This window comes from Artemia franciscana, chromosome 16 (assembly GCF_032884065.1).
Source record: "Artemia franciscana chromosome 16, ASM3288406v1, whole genome shotgun sequence".
Classification (NCBI taxonomy): Eukaryota; Metazoa; Arthropoda; class Branchiopoda; order Anostraca; family Artemiidae; genus Artemia; species Artemia franciscana.
Genome location: NC_088878.1, coordinates 10037912 through 10053237, shown reverse-complemented (window position 1 = coordinate 10053237; position 15326 = coordinate 10037912). Strand labels below are relative to the sequence as shown.

Here is a 15326-nt window from a genome sequence, read left to right as displayed (position 1 = left end):
AGTTGGCTAAAGTCAAGTCAAATGGATTCTTTAAGCTTAGAATCCAAGTAATTTTTTAATTCAGATTAAAGTTGTAAATAAATGCACAGAACTCAGAGAAGAAATAGCCTATCCAATCTTCCTGATATGGGCCTGGATAAGACGAATTGTGAAATTTATGGACGTTAGGATTTTATGATGTTAATAAATGATTTGTGGTTTTAAGTCGTTTTTTTCTACTGTGATGGGTCAAGTAATTAAAAATCGGAGTATCCAAGTTTTAATTAGCCCCCTAATTATGGCAATAATACGCAATAGAAGTATTTCACTTACGATTATGCCATTTCTACCCTAAAATAAAACAGCCCTGCCTAATAGACGGTCTAAGTTAATGCTTGGAATGTCCTTTTAGTTTCCAAACAATTTTTGGAAAAAATTGATAATCCTTAACATTGATTGTAAGAATTAAAAAAAAAAATTATTTTTGATTTTCCTTATGGGAGAATAAATCTGATTTTTTTTTTTTTTTTTTTTTTTTTTTTTTTTTTTTTTTTCGCAACTGAGTTTTTTTGAAATTTTGTTTTTTTATGTTTTCACCTTTGAATCTAATGAAGTTAATATTTTTTTTAAATACAATTGTTTATAATTCTAATCCAGAAAAATGTACTAAAATTTTTATATTTGATGTTTATGGTTTTTAATTTTATGGTCTTCGTAGTCTTTATTGATTATGAAAAATTGTATAAGCTCGAAACTTGTTTTTTAATTCTTACTTCTTATCATCTTCTAAAAGTTTAGCTATCGTTGTTGGAAATTAGTTTTCTTGGAAATTAAAACAAATATCAAAAACATATATTCTAGTTTGATTGAAACTTTGTGTGTATTGTCTAGATGACACATCCTACCTTAGAACACAATATATTAAATGGAAAACAAACATAAATGTGTAGAGCCTTTAGAGTTCAAAGCAAGTTAAAGTACGATGACATATTGGAGGGAGACAGCTGCCCCCTCCAACACCCGCTAAGCGTAGTAAGTTATAATTCTCCTTTGCTCAAGCCTTAAGGTTAATGTTCCCTTTTAAGCATGTGAATTTGTGACATTACCACAGATGTAGCGCTGTCATCTGAAGGGCAAGAGATTTGTGGCTTTGGTTTATTAGTTTCAGATCTATTCACTCATCGAGCCTGAATTGAGATCTTACTTGGACTTGTTCTCTGAGGATGACCTAAACTTACTTAAAAATGAAGAAATGTTTTCCTTTTTTCCGCTTTTCCCAACGTTTTTGCCGTGCTTTTGGATTTAAAAGAAAAAACAAAACATATTGATTATGACAACAAACTAAATCAAAACATATTATGTGCATTTATATTGTCAAAAAACTATATCAACGAAATCTCAGGAACAGCTTATGATATCAAGTTAAAGCTTAGAGCGCATGCGAGAAGGATGTTGAATTGACCAAAAGGCACTATGTGCATGCTACCAACCACTATTAATACTGCTACTGGTATTACTACTACTACCGTTACCACTGCTATTATTATTTTAAGGCTAAGGGTACTAATGGTAAATCTACTGCGATAGGTGGATAAAGCTGAATTTCAATTATGAAATGGTGTATTAAAATCGCTATCTTTGCTGAAATATTAAAACCATAGGACAACAGGAAAATAGAATCCGAAAACTTGCACAGAGTGTACGTCTTAAAGGAATTCAAAAGATGTAAAATAAATATTTTATAATAGTATTATTACTCGAATCCGGCTTAATTAATTTTTTTGTTAGGTTTTTAATGGGGCAAGGACATAAAAGTAAGATTCTTTTTTTTTTCCTGAACCCATCTTTGGTCTATTCATGCTTTAATCGAAATTATGAAGGCTTTAGGGCAGTACCACATTTTTGTCGATGTTGCCAGACTATGCCTTCATAAGCTGTTAATGTTATAGTTTTTACCTCATTTTTTGCTGCTTTTTAAACTAAGTTTATTCTAATTTAATTTCGTTCCGTTTTTGTCTTATTTTAATTAACTTAAATCCTCTCATAACTATGAAGCCTTTAAGGAGGTACTACATTCTTGCCAATATATGCCGAACTGCGAAAGTTATAAGCCAAATTATTTACTTATACTTTTTACTACACTTTTCGTCCATAAAAATTTAAACATTAGCAGTTTGCTAATCTTCAAGGACAAGTACGCCTTCAAACGAAAGCTACGTCTTCTCAAGCTGTTGGTGCTATAGTTTTCACCTCATATTTTGCTGATTTTTCACCTAAGCTTATTCTAATTTAGTTTAGTACCATTTTTATCTTATTTTAATTAATTTAATTTCTCTCATAACTATGAAGCCTTTAGGGGATATTACATCCTTGCCAATATATGCCGAACTGCGAAAGTTATAAGCCAAATTATTTACTTATACTTTTCACTACACGTTTCGTCCATAAAAATTCAAACATTAGCAGTTTGCTAATCTTCAAGGAGAAGTACGCCTTCAAACGAAAGCTACATCTTCTCCAAAGTTGGTACTATAGTTTTTACCTCATTTTTTGCTTGTATTTCACTCACCTTTCTGTTCATTTAATTTACTAGCTGATATTACCCAAAACTGCATAATTGCACATGGAGCTCTTTTCTATCAAAACATTTATTTTGTATTTTTCATATGGTTGTTTGAGTTATCACGTAACCAATTTAAACAATTTGATCTCATTTTCACTATTCTTGGTGCTTTAACTGAAGAATAAATCTTTCAATTTAGGTGATACCAGCTATTCGGAAAGCTAAGCTAGTTTCATCCGAAACCATCGAAGCAAGTGAAGTCCCATTTAGACTGCAAACTGGCATTGTGCGAGTCAACTGTGTTGATTGCCTGGACCGAACTAATACTGCTCAGTTTGTAGTTGGAAAGTGTGCACTCGCCTTTCAAGTAACTATTTTCTTTTTCTTAACAAAATTGTTTAGTAGCCATGTTTAATTAATATGAAAAAAAAGGTAGGAATTGGAGCTAGGATTACCAACATGTGAAGTATGTAGTTCATGTTAATGACCTGTAAGCACAGGAATATTCTTAGATAACATACTTATTTCGAAAATCTGTCAATAGTGAGCTCATATCTGCCGAATCATGAATGTCTTATTAACTTTCTTGTTGAAAGTTCTCTTTCGCTCGCTCTGTTTAATAAGTTTTGTTGCTCTTTCCTTCAATGTGAAAAAAAGGTATTTAATCTCACAATTCCGAAATATACCATATGTAATGCGTAAGTTAAGTTGATGCTTTTCCTAAATTTAGGCTAGCGATAATGAATTCTTTCATTTGTGGAAGCTTAGACAACTATATCTATCTATATAAAAATAAGTTGTCTGTCTGTGGATGGATGGATGGATGTGTCAGGTGACGTCACCTGAAAAAACTGGATTAGGTGACGTCAAAACTGAAAAAACTAAAAAAAGGCAAAAACTACAAAAAAAAACTAAAAACTAATAAAAAAATAAAAAAGCTAAAAAACTAAAAAAACTATAAAGGTAAAAACCAATAAAAAACTAAAAAAAAACTGAAAAAACTAAAAAAAGGCAAAAACTACAAAAAAAAACTAAAAACTAATAAAAAAAGTAAAAAAGCTAAAAAACTAAAAAAACTAAAAAAACTAAAAAAAGGTAAAAAACTAAAAAAAATAAAAAATAAAAAAAAACTAAAAAAAAGGAAAAAACTGAAAAATAAGCTAAAATAAAGGTAAAAACCAATAAAAAACTAAAAAAAAAAAGGAAAAAACTAATAAATGACGACACTCAAAGAGAAAGCGACCAGGACAAAAGGAATGTTCGATTAGCAATCAACAAAGCACCGGGACACAGGGAGTATAAATGACGACCAGGACATAAGTAAAAAAAAAAAAAACTATCTATATATATAAAAACTAAAAAAAATAAAAAATAAAAAAAAAATAAAAAAAAGGAAAAAACTGAAAAATAAGCTAAAATAAAGGTAAAAACCAATAAAAAACTAAAAAAAAAAGGAAAAAACTAATAAATGACGACACTCAAAGAGAAAGCGACCAGGACAAAAGGAATGTTCGATTAGCAATCAACAAAGCACCGGGACACAGGGAGTATAAATGACGACCAGGACATAAGTAAAAAAAAAAAAACTATCTATATATATAAAAATAAGTTGTTTGTGGATCTGTGGATCGTGGATCAGGTGACGTCACCTGAAAAAACTGGATCAGGTGACGTCAAAACTGAAAAAACTAAAAAAAGGCAAAAACTACAAAAAAAACTAAAAACTAATAAAAAAAATAAAAAAGCTAAAAAACTAAAAAAACTAAAAAAAGGCAAAAACTACAAAAAAAACTAAAAACTAATAAAAAAGCTAAAAAACTAAAAAAACTAAAAAAAAGGCAAAAACTACAAAAAAACTAAAAACTAATAAAAAAAATAAAAAAGCTAAAAAACTAAAAAAACTAAAAAAAGGTAAAAAACTAAAAAATAAATAACGACCGGGACACAGGGACACAACTACAACGGGGACACCGGGGGAAACAGGGGGATATAAATGACGACCGGGACAAAAAAACTAAAAAGAAATAAAAACTAAAAACTAATAAAAAAAACTAAAAAATCTAAAAATCTAAATAAGCTAAAAAAGAAAAAAAAAGGAAAAAAATAAAGGAGAAAAACAAAACTAAAAAACGAATGTATATACAGACCGGGACACCGGGATACAAATGATGACCGGGACCCGGGACACAGGGAATATAAATGACGACCGGGACACAGGGACACAACTACAACGGGGACACCGGGGGAAACAGGGGGATAACCTGACAATCTATTTATATGCAAAGACAATGGGACAGCAAAGAATGTTGTATATTCGCAAGTTTTACGTAGTTAAAACCATATATATATATATATCTATATTCACAGGTGGGACATAGGGACACAACTACAATGGCGCGTAACTATTATGGCGCGTAACGACTTACGCGCGCGGGGGGGCTTGGGGGGGGCGCGAAGCGCCCCCACCAACTAGGTGTTGGGGTGGCGCGAAGCGCCACCCCAACAGCTAGTATATATATATATATATATATATATATATATATATATATATATATATATATATATATATATATATATATATATATATATATATATATATATATATATATATATGTATATATATAGCAGAAAATGTTGACGCATAATAGTATCAAACCCCTAAAATTAAATCTTCGATTTAAATGGTAAAAATTAAATTAAAAAAAAAACTATCAAATACGCGGGAGGTTAATAGAGGCTTTTCTTAGGAAAAAGAGTATGGAAGGGGGCTTATAGCATTTCAATAGTTTTACAAAGTACTGTCAATCTCAATTTCCTACTATAGTTTTATACCCTAATTTTTAAATACCCTAGTTTTTAGCATACAGCCTTTCAAGCAATGTGGTCTGGGCAACAAAAACACTATATAAGAGGGACATGACTACTTGCTATAATTGATGTCACATCTTAATTACATGTCTTCGTATTTACAACATATCAATTTGTTGTTAGATATCTTTTATGAGTCAAATAAATAAAGAAATTGTGTTTTTTCTCTATTGGCTCTTTAGAAATCATAGAAGCCATTTCGTTCTAATCTTGGTTATGTTTTTTTTTTATGATTAATTCAGCATTGATATCCTTATAAATTACGAACATTTCAATGATCAATCTAACACTTGTTTTTCCTGTTGATTAATAATCATATATTTTTCTATCATTATATAAGTTTAAGATGTCAAATTGTATTGATCGAACTAACATATATCCAACTGCCTATTTAAAAAAAAAAGTGATGAGGGTTTGTCCGTGCTATTTTTTAAATTAAGGTCTACCTCTCCATTGATATAAAGTAAAAGTTATGTCGTGCTGTTTTGAATACTGAGTTTATTGCTATAAGGATATCTTCTTCTTTTTTTAGTTCGTTGCCTTGGGCGTCCTGACTGAACCTTACTTAGATTTTGACTCGGACTGTGTACGCATGCTCGAAGAATTATATGAAGATCATGGTGACACCTTGGCTCTCCAATACGGAGGATCACAAATGGTTCATCGAATTCAAACATACAGAAAAACAGCACCGTGGACCTCTCAGGGCAATGATATTATGCAAACCTTGAGTCGCTACTATGCTAATACATTTTCAGGTTAGATATTTCCATTGTTAGTGTTGGATTCCATTCATATGTAGGTACACAAGGGGAGGGGGTGCTATTTTGGATTCGCGTTTCTATTGAAGTATGAATGTAAACACTATATATATATATCTATAGATATATATATTAATTATTATCCCTTTCGTTTGTTTAATTATAATTAAATACGGTTTAATTTTAATTAAAAAATTGATCAAAATTAATTTAATTATTATAGTATTTGGGTTTGTTTAATTATTTTTGATTTGTTTCGTTTAATTTAATTGTATGTTTCACATAATTGACATGTTTGTTGTGATCTATAATTTGACAAATTTAACTTCTTGAAGTAATATTAATGTGAATGCATTCCTGTCCAAACTTATGTTTATTTTATATTTTGAACATATTCTGCTGAGTGTTTATGCACAAGTTTCACAGTTCAATGTAGCAACTTAAAGTTAAATATCTTCCACGTTTTCCTTTGATTCTTGCTAACAACAGTGAAGTTTTTTTACTAAGTCTTAAAAAATATACCTTTGAAATAGAATAAAAGGGATTAAAAAATGAGCAAAGAATGAATAAAACTGATTTTAGTCAAATTGTTACAACATCATATTAAGTATTATAATGATGCACGGCTTTGATAGTGCCTATGAATGGGGTATGTTTAAATGCAATAATTTAACAGGGTAGTGTCGTAATCCGTATAGAAAAACACATGTTTTATTTACTCTACGCTACATAAAAATTCGCCCTTCTGTTGACTTGTAACGCCGGTAGTGAACCAACTTTTCATTCAACGGCGTGCAATTCACCACACAGGCGTGCACCTGGATGAACTAAATTCTAAGTTGAAAAGTATGTTTAAAACATTTACTTCCGAATCTTGAAGCCGCTACCAAAATAACGTCACCACATTCCTCCTTTGGGTTACGCCCTCGATGAACAAACTTTGGCATGAAACGAACAATGAGATTGTAGGATTAGCCGACTACGTTAGTCCTCCGGTACCATCAGTTGAAAATAAATCGAGCCATCCTTCCTTTTGGTATGCTGATATAAAAGACCGTCCCAAAGCCCAAAATGGGCTGTTTTTTTATCTGTCTGGTTATTGACTTGTAAGCTGAAGAAACGGGCAAGTTCAATTTCTTTCTGCTGACTATCCTTGAAGTCTTGGAATGGATCGGTCTTTTCTTTTCTCTTGTGGAACATCTTCAGGAATACGGGCAAGGATTTGGCACTCCTCTATAAAGATACAAAACAAACATTATTTTATTTCTATTTACAACAGACAGGATAATGCATCAACATTCTGTTTTCTAGCCCACTCTGACTACGAATGTCGAAGTGGTACTCTTGGAGGCCCAGCGACCAGCATGCCAAGCGAGCCTTGTTGCTTCGAGCCACGTTCTACCAGCGAAGTGGGCTATGACGGTGAACTTCCGGCCTTCAAGTTAGTACCAAAAACTTTCCACTCCTTATTTTAACGCCAAAGCTTCACGCTTCACTGTCGAATAGTACTGTTCTGCGGGTGATAGATTCCAACTTTCTTATGCAATGGGGTGCTCCCCTCCGTTGTGTTCAATCAGGATTGCTCCAATGTTCGAAGCATCCATTTGAAGCACAAACTCTTGGCAAAGTCTGCACTGCTCATTACAGGGACGGTAGTGAGTGCAGTCTTTAGGGCTTCGAAGGCTATTCTCTGCTCCTGAGACAGCGTAAAGTGGCTTGTATTTCATTTCTGAAGAACACCTGTCAGCGGTAACAAAACTGAAGAGAGATTGTGGACAAACCTCTGGTAATACGCAGTGATGCCAAGGAATGACCTCACTTTATTTTTGGTGGTGGGCTCTGGAAAGTTCTTCACAGCCTCAACCTTGCTTTCAAGTGGTGGGATTTTGCCATTTCCCACTTTATCGCCCAAATATGGAACTTCGTCCAGTCCAAAGCTGTATTTTTAAGGATGAATGTTAAGACCAGCAGTCGCTGTCGTTCCCAAGACCTCCTTTAGATTTTGCTCTTGATCTACCCAGCTATCGGAGAATATTATAAGGTCGTCAAGCTACGCCCTTGCGAAACAACGACTTCCAGTCTAAGTCTTAACCATGGCCCCCTGGAAGGTTGCTAGTGCCCCGTGAACACCAAAAAGTAGGACTCTGAACTCGTCGAATCCGGACTTGGTTTGGAAGGTCTTTTCCATGCTGTCTGGCGTAAGTTCTACTTGCCAGTAGCTTTTGGTAAGATCTAAAACACTGAAGACCTTTTTGTTGCCTACTTCCTAAACAATTCATCCATGCGGGGAAGGGTGTAGCATCAAACTTGGATACCCGATTTAAACCTCGGAATTCTTAACAGAAACAAATGCTTCCATCCTGGCTGCGGCACCACTTGTGTCGTAATCCGTGTAGAAAAATACATTATTTACTCTACGTCATAACACATAAAAACTCACTCTTTTGTTCACCTGTAACGTCGGTAACTAACTTTTCATTCAACGGCGCACAATATCTCTTTGAAATGTTGAAGCCGCTACCAAAATAAACCACAGGAAGATATTTTTACGAGAAATAAAAAAACAACCTTCTTTCTACAGAGCTAGAGGCCAAGAATTATATGAAACTCGTAAGAGAGGAAGCTACTACTCCTGCTACCGACAAATCATAGCAACACTAATCTGCTTGAGCCCAGCACAGCTGTGCAAGCTTCTTCCTCCATCTTGATAGAGCTTCTTACTTAACTCCTCCCCCTCCTAAGAAGCTCCAAATTTCTTTAAATCCTTTCTTACGAGTGATTCCTATTCCAACCGTAGACGATTTGCTTTTCCTTCAGCCTTTTTTGTATAGACGAAAAGGACGATTTTTAGCAATCTTATCTTTCGCAAAAAGTGTTCTAGCTATCTCAAGCTTTCTTTCATTATAGTCTAAAAAGTTGGACATAACCACATTTTTTTAACAGCTTACTGTTTAAAATGCGGTTAGTCCATCGGATACCCACAATTGTCCGTATACAGTTCTTCCTCAAAAAAAAAAATAAATGAATTCTCCTTCTTCTTCTGATTCACCCGTCTTCCAGTTTCCACTTTTGCAAGTTGCCCACATTCTTTGTTATGGATCTTATAATCAGCCTTTTTTTTAGCATGAAGCCAGTATTTAGAATATTTGCTAGTCACTGGTCTTAGTAACTATTTGAAGAGTAGGTGTTGCATTTGAATGGCAGGTGGCAACCTGGTGTCATATGGATGCTCGTGTGGGTCCACATGGACTGCAAACAAAAACTAAACTTGTCAAGAGACAGTATCTCTTCATAATATTATGAGCTATAAGTATATCTATTCTCATCAAAGAAGGTAAATGCAAAAAGGATGTGTGGTTTGGCACTATATTTGACCCATTTTGATTTATATTATTTACTCTTTTTGAATCCATACACTATCATAATTTCGTTTTAGATTCAGATAAACAGAATGCTATTAATTTGTTTCTTGGGATCTTTGTTCCGTCACCTTCGAAGCAACCTATATGGGAAACTATCACTGACTATTATCTACATCACGATAAAGGAGAGAGGTAAGTTTATTTTTTGCACAGAAAATAACAATAAGAATTAGGAAAATGGATCTGAGCCTAGTGAAATTCACAGGAGAAAATATACCACTGATAGTTTGCCTGTATAGCCAACTAGGTGTTATAATGCAAATAAAGAACAAAAACATAAATTAAAACAACAAGAAACTAAAAAAAAGGGGGCTGAAAGGATTAAAACAAAGTAAATAGATAAAATTTAAAAATAAAAATCAAGCTTAAAATTAATTTTGAAAAACAACAAAAATATATATAGAATAAAAGTACTACGGAAATCTTGCCCTTATTTCGTAATAACCAAGGGGACTTAACTGCAAATGAAGAAGGGGAGACAGAAATTAAAACAAAAGAGAACGGAAAAAATACAGAATTAAAAGAAATCAATAAAAAGCATGGAATTTATGCAATTTTAAGGTAAGACCTTAAAACTGGCTTGAACTAATGCTTAAAACTGGCTTGTTCTGTTACTCACGTATAGAAAGAGTAACTACATATAACAGAACAAGTAACAACAAGCCATGTTACGAGTTCTATACGTAACATTACGTATCAGAACATGAACTTCGTATAGAACTGCCAGATATTCAGCTGAATTCTTTGGCTCAGGCTGATCTCTCTTTTATCAGTGTTCTCTAAGATATTAGAAAGGTCAATGCTCAAGCGTCTGGTGAGATTTCTTGAAGTAAAAAGTTTTTTCCATCAGCATCAGTGTGGGTTTCATGCAAAGCATTCTACAGGACATGCTTATAATAGACTTCTTCAGTTTATACGACAATCTTAGGATTCTAATCTCATTCCTGCAGCTATTCTTCTTGATGTAAAAAAAGCTTTTGACAGCCTTACACATAAGATCCTCATTGGTAAACTTTCTCATCATTCTTTGCGTCGGTAAGCATTGTCTTGGTTCTCTTCATACCTCACCGAAAGATCTATTGCCCAAATACAAACCAACAAGTTCCAATTAAACACGAAGTACCTCAAGTTTTTTTTTTTGTCAACTCTCTTCCTCATCTATGTGAACGACCTCTGCCGACTTTTAACCCCCCAATTACCAATGATATACTGTGAATTGTGTTATAAATTTGACTCTCATACTACGTCGGCGTTAGCATCTTATAATCCAGGAGAATTGGTAGCATTTACGCATGACACTAATCTAGGTGCTGCGCCTCCGGATGAATCAGGGCCCTTGAATCAGGCCCTGATTCACCCTCCGGATGAATCAGGGCCTTGAAGCCCTTTATTCTAGGGCTTCAAGCAATGACTGAGAAGTTACTCACTTGGTTTGTCATAAATCAACTAGCTTTAAATGTAAAAAGGTTGTACCTTTTTATTTTTTTGCACAAGTGTGAGCTGTCCAATAATAACTGAGCTTCTTGTTGAAGTTTCTTGTTTGTTGTTGAAGTTGAAACGATATCAATGTCTTTGCCAGGATTGGTGGATATAATACCACTAAATAATTTTACCCTGCAAACAGTCTTAGAAACAGGGTTACCACCCGCAGCACGAAAGTGCTATTTAGCGCTATTTCATCATGAGTAGTACGTGTTACATTGGAAGTAGCACCTTTTCTCTTATATGACCAAACTGAAACTATAAACAAACAAAATGCAATTGTGTGGTATGTCTCGCATTAAAATATATGAGAACCTTTTTTATGCATGACAATAATCTAAATACATTTCTGTACGGAATATGTTACACTTTTCCACTCAGACATTTTTACTCCTTTGTATTAAAAAAGATCGAGAAAATTAATTAAAAACCAATCTTATTACGCTTAAACACACCATGTGCATGTCGCTTGACCGTAGCACCAAAAATTTCTGGTTAGTATGCAAATTTGAGCTATTGTAGCACTTTGGAAATCGACCTTGGTAGCAACCCTACTTTTGAGGTAGCATCCGATGTTTGATTCAACTTGTAAAAATCAACTTACCACGAAAAAAATGAATTTAAAATATGAAGCAGAGAGATAAACAATATATTCACACTACGAAAATTTGTCTCCCGGTGAAAGATTTGAAAATCAAACAATAATTTTCACGAAAAAAAAATTGCTGGGTAAACAATTTATTTCTCAGCTTACTTTCCTTCTAGATTAAAAGAATCAAAAAAATTGTTATTTGTAGGATGGTGCAATAAAGTGGAAATTGTGGAGAGCAAAAGAAATAAAGAAAAAGAGAGAGAGAAGTGGTGAATATCGATTGAAATTACTAGCACAAAGCACTAGGACATTTGAAATTAAATGTTTAAAATTGTTTTTGTAGTCAGAGTGAAGGATCCCATCAGGAAACCAATACTTTATTTTGAAGAAACGTACTTTTGGAGGAAATTTTTATCCTCCTTCCTTGCGATCAAACCTCTGATGCCTTTAGATTTAAAGTTTAACCTCAACATGAACAACGTCTCTGATATATGAGCTCTTATTAATGCTCAAAGTTGATTCCATTATTTGGTGTTAGCATATGCAATACAACTCTGATTGTTATATTTGAGTTAAATAAGATTCAAATAGTTACCCAAATATCTATATCAGTTCAGCTGTCTTTAGTTCAGTTTACTTCAGTTTTTCTATCATTATTCTGGAAAAATATTTTCTTTTTTCTGTATGTTTCACTACGGAATTCTAGTGCTGAGTGAAATTATATTTTTGCAAAGCTTATCTGGAGTAAGCGTCCTAACATCGATTAGCCGTCAAGTGGTCAAAACAATCATCAATGATTTAAAGTCTAATATTATCTTCCGTTTATTCATTTACAAACTAAACAAATTTTCAGTATCCATATTTTTGAAGTAAGCAGTTTTTTTTTATCCTTAGTTTGTTAATGCCATTTTGATTTATCCCAATGAATTTAGGGAGCTTACGGTTAAACCAAGTCCCGCGAAATGTCTGAATTCTATACCGGGTGAGGTGAAAAATGCCAGGTCCTGCTACTAGCAACCATTTACACTCAATATATGGTACAAAGAACTTTCTGAATTCTACACCGGGTGAGGTGAAAAACTTCAGGTCCTGCTACGAGCAACCATTTACACTCAAGATGTGGTATGAAGAACTGTTTTCTGGACTAACTTCATATGATAATTCAAAAAAAGGTTGAACTGATGACTGTATTTTTTTTGAATTTTTTCTAAACGGATATTTGATCTGATTCCAGAAAATTTCATTCACTTGGCTCTGGCACTCCAGAATATCAATCGTCCGGAAAGCAATTTTTTCTCTTATTTTGCTTTATTTAACTATATTCTACTACTATTATTTTATTTTGTTGTTTACCTATTCTGTGCTGATTGTCAATTTATTTTATTATAACTGGTTGAATGTCAGACTAAATTCACTTCTGAGGGTGTATTCAGAAGGATAAAGTGACTCTTCAAAGGATTGCCTCTGCCTTAGGCGCTAGTTGTCCCAAGGATATCAAAGTGTATAGAATGCTGAAAAGTCTCCTTTGTCTTCTTAGATTCACTAATATTAGAAAAAACTTCTCATTCTGGAGTTAATGGGGTCTCTACTATAGAATTGTAAATTGTTTGCTGTTACTGTAAAATTTACCCCTTAGAGAGGGCTCTGATTTTGCTTTGGACACTGTTTGTTTAAACTCTGTTTGGACTAGGACCCTTGAACACTTTATTTTTGATTTCTGGAACAAAAATGTACTTGTTTTTTGTTACAATGTCACTTTAGATAGGGTGTAAGAATAATCATATTGTTGCCAGTTAAGTTGAGCTCACATCAAGTCAAGACATGAAGGAAACTTGGACTAACTTTAATGACGTTAAGGCTTAATGAACAGTAATACTACCCGGCTGTTTGATACCATTCAGAGAAGCAGCATCCCTACTAAGCCGTCTTCAAATCATTATCATACATATGCCATAGTATTACGGTTTCTGAAAGTATTAACATTGTTTATTTTTTCATAAATAGGTATCATCTTTTTACAAACAAACTTCATCCCCATCCAATCTAGGTCAAAGCTCAATCTAAGATCAAAAATGTACAGACAATAATAACGTTGAAATCTCAGCCCGGCCTTTACAAATTTTTTCCTGCTGCTCCTCCTGCTTGAAAAGTTTTGATGTCCACAATAAAAGCGTCATCTTTTAGAGCTGTTTTCTTCAAACTTTTCCCATCATCCTGCATCCGCAACACTATTTTTGCCAGCCCCTCTCTCCAGTGGCGTTTTTCAGGGTGGCCAGTTGCCCCCCTATAATTCTGAAAAAAGCTATAATTTACTAAGTAGCTTTAAAACTATTCTTCGTTTTAAGTGTCATACTCAATCTTTAATTTGAGCGGATAATTTTTTTTAGTTAATCCATGCTCGGTTTTAACATAAGGAAAACGAGAAAAATAGGGGTCCACTGCACTTCATAATATGTTCCACATTAATATTTTTCCAAATATACAGCCTTTGAAACCTTTTCATGGAGTAAAAATGGGTTAATTGCAAAATGTTCTATGCTATCTGTTTCGCCACGTTTGCTCAGATCCATTTTTCTCTAATATTTAAGGTGCTTATACTTCCTAGAAACTATGAGTTCAAGATTAGATTTCCTTGTTTTAAGACTTTCAAAAGTGGAATTGGATGCACCCTCTGCATCTGCAGGTAGGACAACAATGGAATCAGTAAAGAATATAAAGGCAGATTTACAGTGAATACAGTGTCCTGAATGGAAAAGAAATCATTAAAAAATAAATAAGGCTTAGTGCTTTTTATAAGGATATTCGTACTACACCTAGATAGGTCATTAGATAGGTTCAAAAGGGGAATTGGATACACCCTCTGCATCTGGTATACCTAGATAGGTTCAAAAGTGGAATTGGATACACCCTCTGCATCTGCAAACAGGACAACAATGGAATCACTGTAGAATATGAAGATAGAATTACAGTGAATACAGTGTCCTGAATGAAAAAGAAATCATTGAAAAATAAATAAGGCTTAGTGCTTTTTATAAGAATATTCGTACTACACCGAGATAGGTCATTAGATAGGTTCAAAAGGTGAATTGGATACACCCTCTGCTTCTGCAAACAGGACAACAATGGAATCACTGTAGAATATGAAGATAGAATTACAGTAAATACCGTGTCCTGAATGAAAAAGAAATCATTGAAAAATAAATAACGCTTAGTGCTTTTTATAAGAATATTCGTACTACACCTAGATAGGTCATTAGATAGGTTCAAAAGGGGAATTGGATACACCCTCTGCATCTGCTAACAGGACAACAATGGAATCACTGTAGAATATGAAGATAGAATTACAGTAAATACCGTGTCCTGAATGAAAAAGAAATCATTGAAAAATAAATAAGGCTTAGTGCTTTTTATAAGAATATTCGTACTACACCGAGATAGGTCATTAGATAGGTTCAAAAGGTGAATTGGATACACCCTCTGCTTCTGCAAACAGGACAACAATGGAATCACTGTAGAATATGAAGATAGAATTACAGTAAATACCGTGTCCTGAATGAAAAAGAAATCATTGAAAAATAAATAAGGCTTAGTGCTTTTTATAAGAATATTCGTACTACACCGAGATAGGTCATTAGATAAGTTCAAAAGGGGAATTGGAT

At 33.6% G+C, this 15326-nt stretch overlaps 1 protein-coding gene across 5 annotated transcripts in view; it reads left to right on the top strand.

The window, feature by feature from the left end:
• The window catches only part of LOC136037046 (polyphosphoinositide phosphatase-like), an 80612-nt gene that overhangs the window by 44609 nt on the left and 20677 nt on the right, over positions 1–15326 (top strand). For all 5 annotated transcript variants that reach the window (XM_065719471.1, XM_065719475.1, XM_065719473.1 and 2 more), the window contains 3 exons: positions 2742–2909; positions 5943–6168; positions 9608–9725. In XM_065719471.1, the coding sequence (XP_065575543.1) occupies positions 2742–2909; positions 5943–6168; positions 9608–9725 (512 nt within the window). The remainder of the gene's footprint in view (positions 1–2741; positions 2910–5942; positions 6169–9607; positions 9726–15326) is intronic.